We start from the raw sequence: 17,688 nt of genomic DNA, 5'->3' as shown, positions 1-17,688 counted from the left end.
CCTGCTCCGGTGCTCCGCTCTGCCACCGGTGTCCTTTCTCACCAATGTGACAGCGCTAGGAGGTCAGAAACGTTTTTTAAAAAAGAAAAAAAAATGAATTGGGGTCTCTCTTTGTCATTTTTCTCGGCCCCCTGTACTCACCCAGTGTGCTGAGAAGTACACTCCCACATAGTGTCCCTCCAGAGAGCTGCTGTCAGCTGTCTGCCTGTTGTTCCTGAGCAGAGGCCCTGCCACCACCTCCGCAAATGGCTTCGGCCCCCAGGGGAACTCCAGGCCTGGGAGAGGGTACAAAAGGAAAGAGCGGATAAGAAGAAAAAGAATCAGAAAAAGATAAGAAAACAGGACCGCTATGCCAGCTGCTATGTGAAGCTGTAGATACACACAGCAGGGCTTCGAGCTATGCCAACGTCTGCACGCCAACATGCTCACAATGACTACTTCTTATGTTCACCATGTCCTAGTTCAGCATGCTAATAATGATAATTAGCTGAGGCGGATCTGACAAATTAGGTATATATTTGCAGATATTAGGTCAAAAACTAAAAAAACTGGACAGAATTTGAGCTGATGATGGCGACAGATGAAAAGTCAGGAGATCAAAGTTATTACAATTCATCCCGAGGGGAACATGAGTGTCTTTACAAAATATCATTGGGATTTATTAAATAGTTGAAATGTTTTAAATCTGTGGACCGACCGGCCAACACTGCCGGCACTAGAGTAGTTTAAACTCATTTACACATTGTTCAGGTAAGATGCAAAAGAAGGGCTGCTCCCAACTATTATTTTCATTATTTATTAATCAGTCAAATACTTTCTCGATTAATCCAAGGAGGCATCTTCAAAAGTTATTAAATTCGCAATTGTACCTTTGTGAGGAAGTGTGTCTGACCCTATTGCTAGTGTGACACATCCTTTTAAGGAGTTGGGATTGATTGATCCAAAAAATAAAGACAGGAACATATTCAAAAGTGATAAAAGGCATAGAATGGATGCATAGCCAATTTACAGTATTTAGTCTCTATTCAAACACTTGGTAATTATTAATACTATTCTAGGTAATGAACATTGATGTCAAATAAAGTGTGAGCCACAGGCAGCAATTTTAAGATGTCAACAACATGTTTGATAGTTGTTATATTTATTCGCTTGTGTTTATTTACCATGCTGATCATGTTAGTACTTAATCTATTTGATAACAACGTGTGTGTGTGTGTGTGTGGGGTGGGGAGGGGGGATATCTCAGCTTTCATCAGTTTTTGTGATTGCTGGCCAGTCTAAATAAGTAGTGTTATTGGTTGGCATATAAATCCATGAATCAGCAAACACAGCTGCATTTTTACAGTTGCCAATTATCGAAGGGTTGTGATCACTTTCTTTTCTTTTGGGTTGTAGCGTCGTCGCTTTGGGTGGAAGACGTGAGCGCATTTCTAATGAGATCCACCACAAACATCATCTCTGCACCGTGTCATTTGTAGCGCTTTATTAACTCACCATCACTCAGCGTTTGGAGAATATTTCTCATCTGCTTAAGCCTCTATAAAGTCAAACTCTCTTCTCCAAACAGTTGTACAGCTTAGGAGCTCTATTAAGGCCTACAATGGGATTTGAATAACGTGTTATCTTTACCAGGATCTTGTCAATTTTCTTAGAATTTCGTCACGAGGAGCAACATATTGTACTCAAATAAAAATGTTTTTGACTGGGGCCGTATTCATAATGAATCTATTTTTTTTTTTTACCAAAAACGATTAAAGATTATTTATGTCAATTGACTAGTCAATTAATTGACTAATCATTGCAGCTCTAAACCAGACACACCTTTTTCTGCCTGTGTGATGGCTGTTGGATAACAAAGAGTCACGTGTGCTCGACATGTCTTTTTTTTCTTCCTGCGACTGGAAATGCACACTGGATTTAAAATATGGTTTTAATAAATATGGTTACAAAAAAAATATGGTTACAAAAAAAAATTTAAATACTCCCCTCCCCCTGTTCTCCCTCACACTTTCCATTTTCTTTTCAAGGTGTCTTCATTGTTACCGTCAAGCTCGAGAGATGCATTTGTTGCAGCCAAATTAAAAAGGAGGTAATCATAAATAAAACCTTGTATGGCATGGTTCATAATGGGCTCTTTATGCAAGTGTGGTTGTCTAGGGCTCCATTAGGCAGGAATGATACATCTGCACCGTGCTGACAAAGCCTTTTATTGTTGTCCCGATTATAAAATTGCCCTCCATCTTTGCGCTGCAGGCGAGTATGCTGCCACTCAAGTAAGGGCCTTTCATTGAGAGTGCAAGTCTGAGGGCCCTGAATCGTTCACCCCGCCCCTCCCAGTCTGGATGTACGGTACAACTTCAGTGCCCTTTCCCCATTTCTAACTGAAACTGCTGCAGCCGAATTGATTCGTCACGTCAGGAACTGCTCTCGGTGTGCCTTTCCAATAATATGAACGGATCAGAATGTACAATAAAAACAAAAAAGTGAGCCTGTTAAGGCATAATCAAGTGCCTGTGCACATATTTGCAACTCAGCGCAGACATTGAATTGCTTCTCCTCCAGCCACATCTAGTTGGACGAACAGCTAATGAATCATGGATAATTTTGAAGGCTCCGACTGGCTTTCATTAAGCAGGCAGCCAAATCTGTCACTATTCTCACGTGAAATCCACTCTGCTACCCTGCTGCGCCGCCACAGAGCCACCAGTCTCTATTCTCACATGACTAAAAGCACTCCATTTCACATTGACCTAACAGGGTGTGAAGAGGCACCGTTTTCAAATATTACAGAGGACGTCCTGTGTACAGGGAGAGGAATGCAAGTTCACTCTTGTTAATTCTCTCTCTCCACTTCAAAGTGCAGAAATTATAGGGTTTGCAGATGAGGGAGTGAGACATGGACACGCTATAATATTCACGCAGCACCATAATTACGGCGATATCCACACAAGCGAGTGGGGGGGGGGAGAAAAAATAAATAAAAATGGTTGCAAAATGTTTTAGCCAAATGATGCAATATCTCCACAGGGAACTCTTGAGCAGACGTTCGGTAAACAGCCTTACAGATAAAGAGTGTGCATGCAGGAGTGACTTCTGTACTCTTTTACATCTTGGTTTACTTACATTTCTGAGGTTTATCTCACTCATGTATGTTGGTGTAACTAAGCAGCACAAACACTGTGGTAAGTTAGTTTGGAATAATATACTATAAGTTTTTGTTTTTATTACTCCGATCGTTATTACTGAAAGCACATTAAGTATTTTTAATGCAGAGTTACAAAGGTTTGACAAACAAAGTATGTGAGAAATTGATCAATGTGGTTCTGTCCCTTTGACCCTCAAATGTCTTCTTATTATCTCATTATACTGAGATAGCATTGTGTTGGATGGTGGGTGGTTGGGGTTAACCATATAATAAAGAGGATGGAAGTCAGAGCTTGAGGTTGGGGGATAACGATAAATCAGCCTGATGCCTTCAATAATAAAGATACCATAAGTAATGCGTGTGGCTGACCTCACCTTTAGGGTCATCTCGGACCACCAGTAGACCGTTTCGACACACCACCTTTCCCGTTGTTGCGTCCACAAACACCAGAGACGGGATACTGGTGACTTTGTACTTGTTCCACAGCTTCATCTGTGGAGAGAAAGAGACGAGGAGAGGTTGGAAAAAAAAAAAACCGTTGACGGAAACATTTATATTTGATTCAATTTCAGAGCTGGAAAAAATGCTTAACCCGGTCATAAAGTATGTCTTCCGTGCGGAGGAGCATTTTCACCTGAAATACTGCAGTATAAACAAAACAATCGTCTGCTGAGGACTATATGTATTTTATAGGATAAACGCCCTCTCTTCTGTTTAAAAAAGGAAACTAAGTAGGTAGAATAAAAAAAACACAGGAGCCCTGAGGTGAATTAGCAAAGGGGGAGAAGCGCACTGCTGCACAAAACAAGGCTGAATTGGAGCAAACTCATTGTGTCCCTGCTGTGTCATGAATAAGAGTAAAAGCAGCTGTAAAAAGAACCACTTTTGCTCCGCAGTAAAGAAGCAATGTCTGTGTAACACTATGAATTATTGGAGCTTCTTGGGTAGACATTTCAAGCTTCCATAGGAATTTATGAGCGCCCATTGGCCTTCAATTTCATCGTAATAAATTTGCTGATATGAATACGGCCTCATAAAGTCAGAAAAGATCCTTTAAAGCCAGAAATCTGTCCATGAACTGACGCCATTTATATAGTTCAGCGATCAGTGTAGTACTCAACATCAAAGAGCAGATCAAGCATTCCACATATCTGAGACTCACTTTACATCCCAGAGGGAAGAGTCCTACGCTGTGAATACAAGATAGCCGGGACTTCGGGAGCGGCAATCGGCACTGTGCATTGTTGCTGCTTCAGGAAGTGCAGAGGAAGAAGAGGGGAATCCCTCGCATGACATAACATACCAGCTTAGAAAATTCAGGCCAGAAACGTCGCACTACCACGATGTCGTCCCCTTATTTTACTTCTATAATTCAGGTTCTGAAGTTTATAACCTGCTGTAGCCAGCGAAACTCCGAAGCATCCATAACATGTAATGCTTTGTGTTGTCTGTATGCTGCAGTAGCTCTGTTAACAGATCGAGTGCCAAATGAAGTGAGCGCTGCCGTTCTTGAGGCTCGGAGGCCTTTAGGCTTGGAGTTTGGTTACAGGTTGATGACGTTTTTGTGAAAACAGTGAGCAGGAGCTGTGCACAGAGACTCTGACATGCAGACTGAATAAGCGAGAGGAAAGCTTGCACACACACTGTATGTTTTACTCATATTGTGCGTCTCCTCTTTGCAAATATACTCCTTAGGAGGTCAACCGCAGGCCTGTCCTGACGGAAGGTCAGGCGGTCCGTCCGGTGGAGAAGACAACCCGGAGCCTCCCGACTATGTTGGTCTGGAAGTCCCTCAAAAGCAAACTTCAGCGTCTGCCACAGTCAACAGCTTTACCACACGCTCCACGCTGCTCTGAAATTGACGAGGTTTAGGGGCATTAACTGTGACCGGCTCCGAAAGACAACGCGCCCGACACAGAATGTGTTTAACTGCAGCCAATTCACTCAGTCCGTCTGCTGCTGTCATCTGGGGACTGATGTGAGATTGAGGGCCGGGTTTGGCTGAAAGAGTGCGAGAGGGTCACAAGAAGGAAGAAGAAAAAGTAGAGGGATGGAGGATGGGGGGTGAAGAGAGATTGGTTCTGCACTAGGTTATATGATTTTGAAAAACATGTGGCTAGTGTGGCTAATTGATACTCAGGGATACTACAAAAGTGACATGTCTCAGAGTCTGTCACAAACAAATGTCAAATGGCTTTCAGCAACTTGAAAAACATGAATTCATTGTAGCCTACAAGAGTGGGGTGTGGAAAAGGGGGAATCTCAAACACGCTCGTCACAGCCGAACGTGGAGTTTCATTGTACTTGTAAATCCCAAATCTTACTCCAAAACATAGACAACAATAGTTCTCACAATAACAGTGAGGATCGCATGCCACGGCATTTCGTTGAGAGCCGCAGGCTGTCCATTATAAAAGACAATAAATACACAATGTGACATGATACTAAAAAAAAAAAAAAAACACGATAAAGCAAACTGTCAAATCTACCCTCATCCCTAGGCTTTGGAAAAAAGGCTTGTCGAAGTAGCATTGAGAATATTTGTTGTTGTTTTATTAGTCTGGAACGGGACTCGTTTGATGGAAGTGTTTCCTTATGTGCTGCTGTATGTAAAGCTGAGAAGATTAAAAAGGAAAAGTTTGGGGAAATACACCAATTAGCTTTCTTGCAGTGAGTTAGATGGGAATTTTTGGGGGATTCGCCTTTTGTACGATGCTGGTAGTCAGATTGTGTTACTTTTGGACAGAGCCCAGCTAGCTTTTCCCTTCTTTGTCCAGTCTTTATGCTAAGCTAAGCTAACAGGCTGTAGCTTCTTATTTCATGGACGGATGTGCGACTGATATCAATATTATCGAACATGAAAGACATGAAAGAGTTTCTATGAATGTCGGACCTTTCCTGACTAATTCATTACCAACTTTTTGGATAATTGATACACCAGGCTGCTTTTGCTTTTTTTGCAATTAATTGTAGAGCATTCTGTCCAATAGAGCAGTCCGGAGCTAATTCACTGCTTGCAGATCACTGCATCAAGATTGCATGTTGCCATCCCCGGCTTTCTCTAAGGGGGCCTCTATTCATTATCAATACCAACAGACTGTAACTATATAGCTGAGCAGGAGGCCTGGCTATATAGTTACACACCGGTTTTTAAGATGCCAATAACCCTTGTAGAGAGCCCACCAACTGTTAAGGCTCCAGGGAGAGCTGGAAATCCATACGAACAATCCATTAACTCTTTTGGACATGCAGACATTAGCCTCGCACTACGCCCAGTGCTCATCATGCTAATTGGATCACACAGGGCTGCAGATCCATATCCAGAAGAAGAGCAAATCAGCCCACAGTGGGGCCTGTGGACATACCAAGGCTGAAATCACTTCACTGATCAAAGAACATGCTGATTCTTTTTAGATATGATGCCACTTCTTTTTTTATTGGAGATCAATGCAATGATTTCCAGCCAGTACTTGGCTGTTCTGGACTGCAAGTGAGTAAGAATAAAAAAGAAGTGATCCACATATCCATGTTTAAGGTCATGCGTGGCGATCGCTTTCATGCCTCATTGCTCTGTTGCACTTTATGGCAACGTTCTGCTCTTTAAAAAAGGAGGTTAGCCGACGTGGAGAACCCCCGATGGATTTGAGGCCTAAACGCTTTTCAGCTGTACCTGTCTGCTCTAGTTTTGACCCCGTCCTTTTTGAAACCCCTTCCAGTCTGCAGTGAAATTGGGCCTCTGTCAGTAACTGGTGGTGGTGGGTTTCCGCAGTGGTGTGCGTGTGTCACCCTGTTGAGAGAACTGGAGTGGAAGGAATTTCATCATTCAACGTGCCCAATTCACCCATCACTGTTCGAGCCCCGTCTGCTCACAGATCTGCTTTCCCTGTGCCGGTTAGGGCTGAGGCATCTGCCAGACGCTCCCATTGCTGCTTCATTACAACAGTGCCACAAAGGAAAGTCAACCCTCTACACCAGAAGACATGAGAGGTACCCTGTGATGCCGAAAGCAGTCTTGTACAAGGGACACGGCAATAATCCAATTCTTATCATAAAAAAAAATGGAGGGGCTCAAACTAAATGTTCATGTTTTAAATTCCATTTCATTCAGGTAAACAACCTTAAGTATTCACAATTCATAACTGCACACCATAGATTTGTGGAATCAAATTTAACCTACGGAGGAATTTATCAAAAATGTTCCCCACGTAACCTTCTTATTCATGTCAAGTGGAATTTATTGGCACTTCAGTTCACTGCACAGATTGAGAAACAGCACAAGGGACAGAGGGAAATTATGTCCCAGTATGATTTGATTCAAATCTTCTAAAAGTTTTTCAAAATGTTATCAAATGTTTTTGTTGGCACAATGATCTCCAGCACAGATGAGATAAGTCAGGTGATCAGTGGCTTCTTCATAGATGGGAGATGGAAGCGTTGCTATCTGATGGACTGACCATCCCCCACAAGACATGATCCTGTTTACTAAGATGTTTTTTACTGAGAGAGCCTGCAGGCTGTCTGATCTCTGACAGTAAAGATGTACTATAGTGACAAGCAGGCTGGACTGCACTCTTGGCAGGGGCCAACACGAACATCCTAAACAAACAAAAATAAAGAATTCAGGCCATCCCTGGTGCAGCACGGATAACTTCATCTGCAAATGGATTCAAACTCACATGTTGGTGCACAGCAGCTGCAGCAGTTCATTCATCACGAGTCAGCTTGCTTTCAGGTTAAAATCTAAAACCATTCTGCATTCTCTTCTTGGTCCACAGTTGAAGACAGACGAGGAAACAAACATCTCCCGTCTGCTAATGCGTTACTATAGCGCCGTACAGCTCCTTGCTACAGCGCTGCAACTCCCTTTTGGCTGAGCCCAAGCTTTGACTTGCATTCCTCCATGCTGCACCCATCTTGCTCAATCTGCTCCTGAGGCTCTCAGTAACTGCCTATATTCACTTCAAAACCCTGTTGCTGCTCTTCACGGCTACAAAGGGAGCCCTCCCCTCCCACCTCTTAGCCATACTTCAGCCAACACTATGCAGGCCTGTGTGTGTTACTTTGCATTTCCATCTGTGGCGCTCTGACCCGACTATCGCTTTACCCGGTCAAGAGTCTTTTGTAGGTCCCAACTTCAATCTTTTCCCTTGAGTGTGTATCATATTCCTATAATATAAAAAGTACAGGCCAGTCACTCCAGCCTACTCCACTGTGCGCCTTACAGACGCTCATCCTGCACAACACATCCATTGTGATGGGCAAAAGCCCTTCCCCGAAAATTGCCAAGCATAAAGAACACAGCAGGCTCTCGCATCGTGCCTCTTCAATGCAAAATGCTGCAGCTATTGCGTTTATTTTATTAATCCTATAACATTCTCCGGCTGAGCCATTTTCGTGGTGAATCCTCCAGAATGCAGGCCGGATACGCTGGCTAAATTGCTTTTTTTTTTTTAAAAGAGACCCCTCGTTGCTACGGCAACACTCTCCCCCACCTCTCACCTCTCTCCACACACACACACACACACACACAGTGAGGACATGTCACCGAATGCCAGACACATTGTGGGCTTTTAGTTAATAATTCAGTGATAAATTAACGGTTTTGTGCAGAAAACAGGTGCAAGAATGTCAGAGGGCTTAGCTCGGGGAAATAACAGAGCAGGAAAAAAAAGGGAGACCGAGATAGGAGAGGGAGGTGTGTGGGTGTTTCCCCTCTCAAGCCTTGTGTGGAGGCACAAAAGCGACCCCCTGAATACATGGCTCTAAATCCAAACTTGGACCCTGTATGACGAGAAGTTTTTATGTAGTAAAGAACCTGGTGTAAAAAAAAAGCAGGGGGGGATTGTAAAGGAGTAAAAAGCCAGGGCTCAAGAGGTATCTGCAGCATTGTCTCTCCACAGGCGTGGGCTGCCAATGAGGCCTACATTCAGCAAGGCCAAAGGTTATGATGGCAGGGGGTGCATTCTTCACTCCCAGTGGTGTTTGGACCGGTCGACCTGTCTGATTAGATAGAGGCTGTTTAATACATGTTTAAGAACCCTGATTTACCGTCACACTCGCTTTGCATGCTTTATTGTTGCAAGTAACAATCCAGTGGAAAGTAGCATGATGGAGACTAGAAAATACTTAAGCAACCATTTGTTTTTTTTAGCGTGGACTACAAATAAAATAAATGCAGTTCAAGCAAGGCTGCTTTTAACATTAAAATACGTAGTATTTTTTGACTTCTTGATTTTAGACAGTCGTAGACAAAAAGGGGCATCTCATTTATAAATCTGCAGCTGTCAATAGCAGAGTGTATCACTTGAAGCTAACTAGTTAATTAAGCCAACGTTAGCTTCATACGTTTGTTAAAAGCTCCTTTGTTGTCTTGTCTTGAGGCATACTTGGGCAAGCAAGACGGATTCTAGATTCAAGCTTTATTGTTCATACAGTAAGTTTCACTTCTATCGTTACTAGAGAAAGACTTTTAGGGAAAGAACAAAAAACTATAAGTGCAGAACATAGCCGCTAACGTTAGCCGACACTAGTAGCATCCACGAACATCACACGGTACGGAAATACTGCACAGTGGAATTCTTTTGCTTTTCACCAAAATGTAATCAGCCAGTGAAAATATAACTGCAGTTATGTGTGTCATGCAAACACTGGGTTAGCATTACTACAGCAATGATAGGATACCTGTAGTAATGCTAACACTGATATTAAAATATTAAACACCTTTCAGATTTGTCTGCACACATGTGGAAACCAAAACATACAGAAAACAGTACATTTGTACGAGAGAAGTAAAGTGTAGTCACAGTAACATAATTATTCAGGTAAATCTCTGCAAGTAAATCATTAAATTCTGCTGCGCTCAAGTGAGCGGTAATGATTTACCTCAACGCTGTTCACAGGATGACAGGAGCTTGTTGTACGAATAGTGTGATTTCTCAGTTGGTTGTAACTCACACCTTCTACACCATCGTCAGCCTGCATTTCATCGAGCGTAGACCTGCAGGGTCTAACAGACACACAGATAGGAGGTATAAAGCTGGTCTGGCTCTGGACCAGCTGGACGTGCTCTCTCAGCTACCTTAGCGTGACCCTGGCATTATACACTCGCAGTCATCTGCCAACTCATGACTTGGAAAGCCTGCTGCATTTTTCTGATTCTTTTTTTTTCACGGTGTTTGCCAAAAGGTAACTATAACGCACTCAATTCTCTCTCAACTGTAACCCACCGCAGTGTGGAGCGATTCTGGCGTCAAATAAAGTCAGATATGCGCCGGATAAGCACTTTGTGCAGCCTCATTAAGTCTGCCCCTGCACTTGGGGAATCTCAGGCAATTACATATTAATAATGCGACAAAACACACATTAGAATAAGCCTTTCAGAACAACTTGATTTTGACGCATGTGCTCGATTAGCTTCCCTCAGCTAACAGGCCCAAAGCAGGCATGCTTAAATTCTACCCATAAGCCAACATTGCCATTTCTCTGGTACCCCAGTTTCCTGGATTGCCAGCGGTGAAGGGGGGTGGGGTTCAGACAGCTTCCCTGTTGTGCCCTCTGTTTGACCCCACATTTAACTCCCACCACTCCTCGTGCTGGAGCACTGGGAAGTCTCCCAGAGCCGCAGCTCAATTCCTGATCCCATCACAACACAAGGCATTAATATTTATGGAAATTTGAGGGGAACATTTCAGACACATTATCAGCGTTTTTTGCATAATCAGGGCAGTACTGAATTCTATACACGACAATTTTTGTAACACATCTTCACATTTAGGCAGCTGTTAGCGCTCCATTGTGTATTTGTCTGCACTCTGACTTTTAGACAATCTATAGCAAGAAAATACCCAGCATGCATTCATCATTTATAATGGTATTCAAATGAGGACTATATCATTGCATCCAGGCATTACTGAGCAGAAGCAAACCTCTGACAACACACAAAACACACACTCCACGTCAAAATAAAGGCGACCTTTAGACTGCAAAGGCAACATTCTTACAAGTTCACTGCATTTCCCATTGTGTGAAATAAAGTCTCGGTTTCATGTTTTTAATATAATTCAATGAACAAGCTTTGATCGTAGCTCTGGCTCATCTATGCATCAAAAACCCTCAGAAAAAGGAACAAGTGGAGAGAGTGAAGCTGGATGCAGCCCATATTCTGATTCTGACTGACATTTGGTTACATTGTGGCTCTTTATATCCATCTATTAGCCCATTTCCTCCTCTCTTCTTAAGCTCATTAAAAGTCACATCTGTTTGGCTGTCGCTGCAGACCGGCCCCGTGCATTTTTATGGCTGAGCAATACAGCTGGATCCTCCTTTCGTAGCTCGCACAGGCCCCCCCTTCCCTCAGCTGCCCGCCCTACTACATGCACTCCTCATTCTCGGCTTATCCCAGCCCCCATCCTCCCACACGTTCCACTTTAGGGGCGACAGATTCAGACTCTTATAAGCTCCCTCTCCAACAGAATCAGAGCATATTGGCCAGAGACTCTTTGGTACTGATTTCATTTAATCCAGATTGACCAATGCACAAAAGTCATACAAATCAAATACCCATCAAGTTTGAGCCACATGTTGAGGGATGTACTTGGGGAAAAAAACAGGCACACACTTTCAGTCACTAAAATATATTTATTTATGCCATTTTAACCATTAATAACTACTTCATTATGACCCGTAATTAATGCAGGTAAACATTGAAAATGGTCAAATGTCTGACAGTTTGAATTTTGTTAAATTTTTATCTTTGACCAGAATTTAATTGGGACATTGGGGATACTATGTCACTGTGTTTACATCAACCACAGAGTGCCGTACAAAGCAAGATTGCAAGAATAGTGACAAAGAGTACATACAAGGATACAAAGACGATTGAAATAAACACTGAGAGGAGACAAGCAGGCTTGGAACAGCGATAAAAGCACATTGTAAAAATGCTTCCCTGTACAACCCAGCTTTGAGAAGTGGTTTAAAAGTGCTGCAGACCCCAGGAGCCTCGACAACAAAGACTAGGTCACTCTTTGTTAACAGCAGAGTCCTTGGAACAAGCTGCGATGCTCTGCTAGAGGACCTGAGGCTATGCTGCCCCTCATAAGCACTTAAAAAAAAAGGTCTGATATGTAGCTCTGAGCCCCGCTGAGCCTCAAAATAAACATCCATCAATTTTCTAGATACTTAAGGTCAGGACTGTGGTGGCAGCACAGCACTCAAATTGTCTTTTTTTTTTTTCCCTCTTACAACGTCCTCTTTTCTTGAGGGACCTCCTTGAGCCACACACACACACACACACACACACACACACACACACACACACACACACACACACACACACACACACACACACACACACACACACACACACACACACACACACACACACACACACACACACACACACACACACACACACACACACACACACACACACACACACACACACACACACACACACACACACACACACACACACACACACACACACACACACACACACACACACACACACACACACACACACACACACACACACACACACACACACACACACACACACACACACACACACACACACACACACAGTCTTCAATAAGGAATAACAAATGATGGTGTGACTCAAAAAATTGTTGCCAGAGCTGGTGTGGTCGGATGTGGGGAAACTCAAGCAAAAGCATGTCTGTATTTGTAACACGACTTAACACTGCCTTATTCTAAAAAGGACACATGTTGCTTTTCACACATGATTAGTGAAAAACCTCAAATAAGCACCATTAAGTAATTTCCTGTTACATGCTGCTAAAATGTGTTGGAAAAAAATGTAACGGGAGGGTTTTCTTAATGTAAACAAAAATGTGTCCTGTGAGAGTGAGCAGGCGGCGGCAACAGAGATGATGAAAGAAGGGTAGGACAGACAGAGAAGTCATTAGTGTCAGTTTTTCAGGTCAGGTCACCCTGGAGGGCTGACTGACAGGGCAGAGTATGGCCTTTAATAGCCCGGCTGAAACAGCTTGGCCTTCATGTCATCCGTTTATGCCTAACTTCCACGCACCCTGATCCTCCCTGACACCACCTCAGCTCCTTAAATGAAACCCTTACGAAAGGAAAAAGCAAAAAAATGTTTTTACGCAAACAGTGAGATTACACACACACACACACACACACACACACACACACACACACGCACACGTAAAGACTTTCAGAATGAAACAAAGCAAAGAATAAAACACAGCTTTTTATTTTACGCCAAGTGATTTCCAGCTTCTACTGGATCAAACACATGTGCAACATCAGAGGGAAGTGTGCGCTCGGCAGTGTGTTTGTAATTCAGGTCCACAAGCCTGACATACAGATCTGAGGCCTCCCACAGATGCAGGCAGAGATCACCAGCCCTTGCTAAGCCTTGGCTTCCTCCAGACTCTTCCGATATCTTATTTCAGCAGTTCAAGGACTTTCTAGACAAGATGATGTAATTCTCTGGCACCAATCCTCCCCGCGCAATCCAACACATGCATTGAACGTGTTTAACTGTTGAAGGCAATTAAATACTGGAATCAGCCCGGTGATGTTTGGATGAAGCAATGGCCGTAGGGGCAGGAAGTGAAGGACATTACAAGCTTGACATGGATTTTTGTTGCAAATGGTTAGCAAACATCGAAGACTAACGAGCCATGATAGATAATGAATTCCATCAGCCTGTTGCACCAGTTATGTGTCTATTCATACCACGGCTTAGTTGCAATGTGGAGTTAAAATAGACAGGACATTCCTTATTAATGGTTTGATGGGCAGCTTGAGAGATGGGAGAGGCCAATGTTACAGCTGGAAGAAATGTTTCTTTAAAACTGCACTTTGCATGACATCCCATTGACGCTCGTCCCAAAGAGCGATTTTATGCTGCATTCACTTGTTGTGGAAATTGCTGACCACTTTTTAAAATCTTGTTACAACCAGCGTGGAGTTCAAGCACCTTCTGTCGACGTTGTTGTTAAATCTTTCAAACGTCAAGTTAGAGGGGGGGTGGAGGGTTGGGGGTGGTTTCCGATCCTTTCCTTTCACAATGTCATTGGCCATCTGTGTGGAGGTGAGGAAAGAGCAATTATGCTCAGCTGGTGCAAAAGGCTGCTGGCCTGAAATCTCACAGCATGTTGAGATATGCTGTGCAGTACAGGTTTACTAAAGCTGACTTTGTTTGGAGCAGCTCATAAACAATATGTGTTCATGACTGCAGCTCTGCAAAGCCATGATTACCTTGGCTGAGATGGAGGGACTCCTTTTTTTAACTCCAGCCCATCTCCAATGTTTTTAACATTTCAGGCCACGCAGCAAAGCAACGCCGGAGCAACGGATCTTTATCTGTATGTTTGTAGTCAAAATTAAAGCATCCTTTGGAGAGCAGAACAACAACAAGGCAAACAAAAATCCAGAAGTTAAATTAAAAGCAGGATTATACTGCTTCCACTACATTTATAACTATTATCTCATGGGACCGGAGTAGAAAATGGAAGTCTGGTTCAAAGGGTGGGGAAGAGGAGTCCTTTAGTGCTTGGACTTCCTCCAACAGTTCTTTGGACTCAGCTACAGGAAACCTGCACATAACTGCAGCCAGAAACTAAATGGAAGAGGAAGAAGAAAAAGATGAACCTAAATGACTTGGAAAATGGTGCCTAAAGCTAAAGAAAATATGACGTCCTGCGAACAAGAAAACATCGAATGCATTATTGTCCAGTGCTGGTTTGGAAAAGCTGTCCAGGGAAATGTGATTAATGTTTTCCACAAACTCTAAAGAAAAAATTCACACAAGATTTGAACAGAGTAGGAGAGAGAGAGACAGAATGAGAGAAGCACTTTTTAAAAAGCAGTCAAGTTCAGTAATGGCTAACATTAAAATGAGGAATCCATTGCCAAAAAAGGCCCTCCCATTAATATGAGTCATGGAAGACCACAAGCAGTGGTCATAAACATGCAACAGCCAAGCGCTAAATGTAATTCTAAAACAAGAAAGAAAAAAAGGGAGTAAACGGGTTTTTCATGCATGTCCAAATTCGTGAATAAAGCACAAATCGGCAGCTTTTCTTTGGGGTCTTCTCCGCACCGAGCAACGTCAGCCCTGGTCCCGACAGCTATGATCGAGCTCCGTGCAGACACAAAGGGGACACACATGGGTGAGGTGCAACTCTCCCTGCGTCTGTGGCAGCCAGGAATGTGCAGTGGGTTTAATGGGTTTATAAATAACCGTCAGAAACAGGCAGACACAAAAAGGCGCCGCTGTTCTAAGCCGGCCCACTCTTGCAGAGTACCCTCTCTGCCCTCCTGCTTACTACCAGCGTCTCTCCGGGGCAGTTAGCACAAGTGCCTGACCCGACCCACCCAGGCCTGTGTGTATCCCCGCAGATCCAGCATCAGCAGTTGTGTTAGGTCTGAATGAAGAGAAGAATAGTCAAAGCAACCTTTATGGGAAAACAAGGTGGCGGTGTACGTATGTGTGTGTGAGAGGGTGTGTGTGGGAATGTAGGTTAAGTAAGTGAGGAGGGGGGGAGAGAGCATCAAATTAGGGCTGCAACCTCAATTATTTCTACAATTCCAGTTTTTTTCAGCTGAATGAATAATTGTTCAGTCCAGTGGTACCTAACCTTTTTTGTCTGATGCAGCCTACACGGACACGCACATGAACTAAACCCAGCTGATCTAAAAGCATCAAAGATAATGTACAAAGCACAAAGTCACTTGCTTCATAACCGGAGGTTGTTTGAAGTGAGACACTATGAACTTAGGGGAATAGGTATGTCCAATGACTTAGTTATTTCTTCATTTCTATGTGCATTTTATTTTTGGAAAATGTATAACACTATTTATTATATAAAAGTTGCTTTTATTGTCACATTTAACCATTATTGTTTGGATCAGTTTGGTTTTGTACTAGTAGAATTAAGTGTGGCAGAAGCTAGATGGTTGTGTATTGATTACTTTGCTCACATTTTATAACCATTTCCCTAGATTCCCTAGCTAAACTTAACCATTTATTCAATAGTTTTAGCCAACTATAAGAACATAACATTTATGAATCAATTTAAACTTAGTCATTACCTGAAGGCATCTATTTTAACCATGTCTCTATTAGCTTTTATTTGCTAACGTCAACAGTCTATCCAAAACATTGAGTTAGTCAAAAGTATTGGATAAATGCAAGCAGGTAGGTTTAGTTTATTGCATGTTTTTGTCAGGGACCATGTCATTAATTTCAGACAAAGAAAGCATTAGAAAATGTGTATTATACCAGATTTAGCTACTAGCCAATTTTCATCGTCAGTCACCGTTTTTGTGCACTCTCATTCACAATAAGTGGGATACTTTTTTTTAATCAAATTGTAACTCATAAGTTTTACATTTTTGTTGAGCTACTCCACAATCTTGCCTCGTACCAACTATAAAAGCAGAGATACAGCCTATTTGACTGGGCTTAAACTGCAAGACTACACACCAGCTCACACGGCAATGAGGTAGCTTCGGAAATAATTAGACCATGTGGCTGTAAGGCTGTGGTTGCATGGCACAATGGCATGAAAAGTGGCAGACAGCCTTTTTGAAAAGCAGCGAGTGCTTCTGTATATGTGCTGCCGCAGAGCTGATAGGAACAGATTATGACGAGAATCAATCCGCGCTGCCACATTACATCCTTCATCTCTTTTCTGCTAGTTCCTGGGGAGCAGAGAAGCATGCTGCTGCCTGGAGCTCGACTAAGATAGAAAAACTAGGCTGATTTCTATCTCTGTCCTCTCGTCACCTTTCCAGTCCTCCATTCCGTCTCTCCCTCCTTTTCATTTCATTTTTATAAAATAAGGGCTGTAATGGGATATTGAGCACGCTAGAGAGGCAGGGACTGAGAGGGAGGAGGGGTGAAAAGGGCTGCAAAATGGCCATTCACACCACATTTAAATGCTTTTCTCTTCGACACACAGTAGAAATGGAAAGTGAGGAGGGCTGGACAATATGTACTTTTATGCATGTCCTGTTCTTCGGGCTGTGGAAAATTGGATTGTGATGCCGATTCTGCTCTCCAGCGTGATTCGCCAGTGACACCGTTTTCTCTCAAAAACACCACAGAGAAGAATACATCATCCGAACCAGCTCTATTTTCCCTGGCCCGGAAGCAAGGTTCCTCTCCTTTTAGGGCACTAACACAGAGAGAATCAACAATGACAGAGGAAAAACAAAAGAGGTAAGAAAAAAAAAAGGCCTCAAATGTCTGTTAACACCAACTTTAATCCCTCCTTTAAATCAAAGAGAAAATATAATCCACAGCACGGAGCACTATTGGCATTCACAATCAGTCACATCTCAGTAACGTCTATCCTGGAATGTTCCTTGTTCAGAGTCCAACGCCAAAATGTTACTTAAACCATACATTTCACTCACCCACCTGAACAGAAAATGCACCAATAAATGTTACCTTGTGAAGAAAAGAAAAATGACAACTTGATGTTTTCTACAACGACTGGATAAGACAATGTTTGTGTGTTTTTGGAGGGGAAAATTTCCTGTTT

General features: G+C 42.8%; 1 protein-coding gene across 1 annotated transcript in view; it reads right to left on the bottom strand.

Annotated features, from left to right (window-relative positions):
• Positions 1–17,688, bottom strand: part of nxn (nucleoredoxin) — a 51,703-nt gene that overhangs the window by 12,134 nt on the left and 21,881 nt on the right. Inside the window, exons 2-3 of the mRNA XM_034548800.1 lie at positions 3,520–3,637; positions 142–275 (exon numbers count right to left, since the gene is read on the bottom strand). Coding sequence (XP_034404691.1) covers positions 142–275; positions 3,520–3,637 — 252 coding nt within the window. The remainder of the gene's footprint in view (positions 1–141; positions 276–3,519; positions 3,638–17,688) is intronic.

The sequence above is a fragment of the Cyclopterus lumpus genome, chromosome 13, assembly GCF_009769545.1.
Source record: "Cyclopterus lumpus isolate fCycLum1 chromosome 13, fCycLum1.pri, whole genome shotgun sequence".
Classification (NCBI taxonomy): Eukaryota; Metazoa; Chordata; class Actinopteri; order Perciformes; family Cyclopteridae; genus Cyclopterus; species Cyclopterus lumpus.
The sequence above is the reverse complement of the archived record's forward strand: the minus strand, read 5'-3'. Positions and strand labels throughout refer to the sequence as shown.